The following is a 5,199-nucleotide window of genomic DNA, read 5'->3' as shown; positions in this document are numbered from 1 at the left end:
ATCAAATTGAATTTTTGTTCAATAAAAATATTTCAAATGCGACTGTAGCTTTTTCTCCTTCAAAACTTTGTCTTCAAAATAAGGGTGTGTCTTATACACCGGTGCGTCTTATATTCCGAAAAATACGGTAAGTGTGGTCTTGGAAGCCAACCTTCACCTACAATGGAAGGTTTTCTGGAAAGGTTTATAAGGTACATGTTGTAAGATTTACCTCACCATTCACCACAAAAGCTTGTCTCAGTAGAAACTAGTGTGTTGGATAAAAGTATATAATCATGGATATCAAAGTGAGTACAACTAATGACAGAGGAAATAGTTCCAAGGAAGACAGAGACCCTGAAATGGCATTCTTACTAACTGTGATTAATCTCAGTATTATACAAATATAACTTTCAAAACCAGATGGCTGCAGGTGTAATTCATGATATTGAAATATGTATTTTAAAATTGCAATGTAGAATGAGCTTTGTATTTATTCCTAACTCATTCATTTAGGTTTAAATTTTATGGAAATTGGTTCTTATTAACATACTGGCATTATTACAAACTGATGTGGATTAGGATAGAAAAAAAACAACAGATGCTGTGCATATAAATATATCAAAATTTGTCCTATGGCTGGTTTTGATCTTGGTTGTCAACAAATTGATATTCTCAAGTACATGGTACAGACTGTTAATTTTCAATGAAAAGCTTTGTAGGATACGGCAGACTAGAAAATAGCATTAGGTACGAGTACAAGTACACCAACACTGTCAGAAGTTAAAAAAGTTGTGTCAAAATTAACAAAAACTTACTTTATCACCAGAATATTCTTTATCTTCAGATCGTTGTGAACCCAGAAGTCTGTCTGTTTCTTGATCAGTGTCGCACTCTTCTGAAAGTATGCTAGATTATTATTAAAAAAGTAATGACATGAAACTCGTTATTTTTAAAGATGAAAGGGGCAGAAACTTAGGCAAAGAATGAAATTATTTTGTACTGATCTAACTACGAGCACATATACAGAAGTCAAATACTATAATAAAGAATATTTAATTATAACTTATGAAGTATCAGTAGGATTTACACAACTTTACCATAAAAGGTAAACTAGTATATCAAGTAAACTTTGGCACTTCCACTTAGTTAGATCTAGGCAATTAATGGAATTTGCACAAATTATAAAGTATAATGTAAAAACAGAATTTAAACCTTATTCAACATTAAAGAACACAGTTATACAAATATAAGTTAGAAACATAACAAAATACACCTCACCCCAATCACAAGGCCATAACATACTAAAGCTAAATAAACTTGAATTAATCAAATGATAATAATGAAAAGTTATAATGCAGTGTTTCAATTACTTAAATAGTTGAAATTTTTAATTAATAAATATTATAAATAAATGAAAGCAGACTTTCTAATAAACATTATTGTAAGTGAAAAAGCCACTAAGTGAAAAAAAAACCTCCAAAACTGGGGATTGAACTTAGGACTTTTGGCTAACTGAAGCGTACAAGTCATACCTGTCTCTTTTCACCCATAACTAAAACAGAATGTCCCAATAAAATGTAATTTAACTAGTTTTATAACTAAGTTATTTCAGATAAACAAAAATAAAAACATTAAATGTTGAGTGTCAACTAGCTTACTGATAAGCACTGAATCAAATCCTTTTATGTCTAATGTCTATTGGTGCCAATTTCAAAAAACCATTAAAGAAAATTAATTTTAAAATAAACTCTTGCTATTGGTTATAAACATGTACATCAAATAGGAGCACATGGTTTTGCAAACTGTTTTGAAACTTAAATACAGATGGGTGGGGCTTTTGTCATAGGTTGAAAGAATTAATTTTGGCCATCAGCCAAATACAAATTTTTTATTGTGCATTTCAAATGTTGTTCATATTTTTAACTTTAAGCCCTGTTAGCTATTTAAAGGTAGTGCAGAGCCAGTGTCTAGAAAACCATTGCCAAGTGTTGAAAATGTTTAAATTAATTTAATAAGTACTTTACTGTGTTTAAATACTTGAAAATTACAAGTAGTGTGAAGTGTTTGACAGCAGTTTGAGATGAATCACTACACACTCAACAAGACTCATGTTTTTAACATAAACAACTTGTTTCCATTTTAGACAGTGATAATGGTTATAAGAAAAAATACATTTAAATGTTTTTGGGGGAAGAGGGGGATTTTTCTTCTACAAACACAATAATACATTTTCAGTATAGCCTTTTTATAACAATTTCTTCCAAACTACTGACCTAATGAAACTTTACCAACCAGACATGGAATAATTAAAGCAACTTAAATTGATTTAAAAAGTTAGGAAATAAATCAGATTGTAAGGTTGTCAGATAACTGTGAAATCTCTAGCGATTCAGAAACAAAAGAAATTTCCATTGTTAATTGTTTTTAACATTTTTATTTCATGAAAGGTTAAATATATGTTTATTTGCATACAAATTAGAATTGTGAAGATGTAAAGTCAAATAACACTGGTTGTTGAATGATTATCATGAAAACAAAATTCTACTTCTATCCAAGGAGTATATATCCGAGTCTAGCATAATCACGAACTGCAAGTTATGTGTGTGCTTAATCTAAGTACTTTTTGATCATATTTGATATCAATCAAATTAAATTTAGGTTATTATCAAGTACATGCACTTGACAAAGTGAACAGATGATGAAAATATTTGAACAGCTATGACTGGGTAACTGATATCACATACCTTCCTCATTTCCACCTTCCCTTGCAGAATCTGAATACCTTTTGCCATAGCGTCCTCCCTGTGAGAGCCTTTAAAAAGTATACATTCCTTGTACTAATACTTTCTTCTTTCAATTTACAGACTCTTAAGACAGTGCAATTTTAAGCAAAAATATGAATAATTAATGACTGACTAGCACTAGCATGTTATCCAAATTACAAAAAAACTTATTTTACTTCAAAGTATTTGAAGCCAAAACTACCTGAAAGAGTTAAAAATAAAATTTAATAAAATAATGACGTGAACAAAGCAAAGTAAATTAGCACAAAACAATGTTCCTAAACAAAAGTTGTTTTTTTTCCAGTATTAAACTTATATCATCATAAAATCTTATGTTATTGGTTGATTATGAATCTGTTCAAAACTAATGAGACCATTTTCATTTTTACCTATTCCATGACCAAGATTACTAGATCTCATATTATGATGATTTTGTGGTTCTTTATTAATTTGGGCCATAAAGGGAAAACAAAATAAACATGTCTTTTACTACAACTGTTTTGCTAATCTTCTACAGTACAATGACAAAATAAAAACTCAAAAACATTTTTTGATCATACAGAATGCTATGACTATCTTCCCCTAGATTAGATGGTGAATGAAATTTCAGCACTGTAGGGAATACCATAATTATAAGCCATTTTATAAATGAACTTTCATGTTTAGAGAAATATTGTTTTTGTTTTTTTCTTTGACAAGAAAATTTAGATACATAAACACCTGGTTAAAAAAACTCCAAGCCAACCAAATATTTTTTCAACAGTGAAAACAAGTTAGAAGTTTCTCCAATAAATCCCATCTAAAATTAAATTACATATATATATTCAATTTTAATTTAAATAATTTAAATGAAAAAAAAAAATCCTTAATGTTTTCTGCCTAAAAGTTTGTTGACTATTTTTTCCAAGAATCTCCAGCAATACACATTATCAAAGCTACCACTAAGATTTTAAAAACTAGTTTCCAGTTTTGCCTATTAAATACACAGTAGACAACTATTTCTATTCCTCATTTTACTTAACTCTTTCTGCACTGGGGTGAAGAAGGACTCATTGACATTCCTTGAATTTTTTCCTTCTCACAAGGGAAATACTCAACTACATTGCATGGATCTAGGTTAAAACTTACTAAATAGTATCTGGTTTCAACTAAAATAGAAATTATTCAATTTGATTTACATTTTCTAGCATTCTTCAAATTGTGGAATTTCCAAAATTTTGTTGAAACAGTTTTGAAAAAAATATTTATACTATTTCCATTCATCTTAGAATTTCAATTTTTTTTATTGTTGATCGAGAATTTCAATTTTATATCAGTTTTAACTTAATTGATATTCATTTACATATTCCTTTTAATATTGTATTTTGTTTGTTGCAGCATTCATCACTTATAATCATGAACAACATACACATGGCAAAAACTGACAGATTTATTGGCAACCTTTCAAAACGCCATCATTACCTTTGTCAGACTAGATTTGATTTTTGCTAATATTATACTTGGTCTAGATCCATTCATATCTAATAAATACAGTTACTTTTGAATAACTATTAAGTACTTTTATTTTTGTGAGTTGTTTGAATACAATAAACTTAATATTATTCACAGAATTGAGGAAAAGAAAGACACTTGTGTGTTTCACAAATACTTATTTGTTACAATTTCACCAGTAGAGCCATCATCAGGTTGTAATAAATGAAATATTTGTGCATTTTGGAGATTCTAAAGGTTTTGTAATACACAAATGTATAATAAACAAAAGTATTCTTCACAAGAACATCATCTTATAATTCAGACTGATGTTGTCAATCGATACAGGGTCAGTTCAATGGATCAAGTCCACGCACACTCATTTAATATAATGCAACATATGTGTACTATACTAGTAGTGAACAGACAAGTCAGCTAGTTGAGGATTAACCAATCTCACACCAATTTAATTAAAACCTAATAACATATTACACAAACTTTCTACAAGTAATTGGTGACAAAGATATCCTGCCATACTCAAAAAGTGTTTGCTTATTGATTTTTGAATTTGTTTTTCCAAGACTAATACTTGCATTTAAAAAAAAAAGTTTATGAGCATTTAAAGTCATAAAATTTGTCAAATAAGCTCTAATATTTACAAATGCAGAGATATATTAATGTTGCACTTACCTAGGAACCCAAACAGGCTGCCCTGAATCCAATTTGTCTGTTGGTGATGATTTTAGGTGAATATTTTTGCTATGATGAATGGCTTTTTTTATTTCTTGGATAACCTGAGAAACAGAATCTGGATGAACATCACACGGGTCAGATGACAAGTGACCATTCTGTTCTGAGGGGGAATGTAAAAGACCAGGACTAGACTGGTCTGATTTTTCAACTGAAATAAAACAGTGTAATAATTATTAAATTCTTGCAAAAACTGCAAACACTCATGTAAAAA

At 29.3% G+C, this 5,199-nt stretch overlaps 1 protein-coding gene across 6 annotated transcripts in view; it reads right to left on the bottom strand.

Annotated features, from left to right (window-relative positions):
* Positions 1-5,199, bottom strand: part of LOC106463357 — a 122,042-nt gene that overhangs the window by 65,849 nt on the left and 50,994 nt on the right. For 5 of the 6 annotated variants that reach the window (XM_022390833.1, XM_022390832.1, XM_022390837.1 and 2 more), the window contains exons 3-5: positions 4,926-5,136; positions 2,727-2,794; positions 798-877 (exon numbers count right to left, since the gene is read on the bottom strand). In XM_022390833.1, the coding sequence (XP_022246541.1) occupies positions 798-877; positions 2,727-2,794; positions 4,926-5,136 (359 nt within the window). The remainder of the gene's footprint in view (positions 1-797; positions 878-2,726; positions 2,795-4,925; positions 5,137-5,199) is intronic. The other variant, XM_022390835.1, reaches the window with a different exon arrangement.

Source organism: Limulus polyphemus, unplaced genomic scaffold (assembly GCF_000517525.1).
Source record: "Limulus polyphemus unplaced genomic scaffold, Limulus_polyphemus-2.1.2 Scaffold1384, whole genome shotgun sequence".
NCBI lineage: Eukaryota > Metazoa > Arthropoda > Merostomata > Xiphosura > Limulidae > Limulus > Limulus polyphemus.
This window is presented reverse-complemented; position numbering and strand designations above follow the sequence as displayed.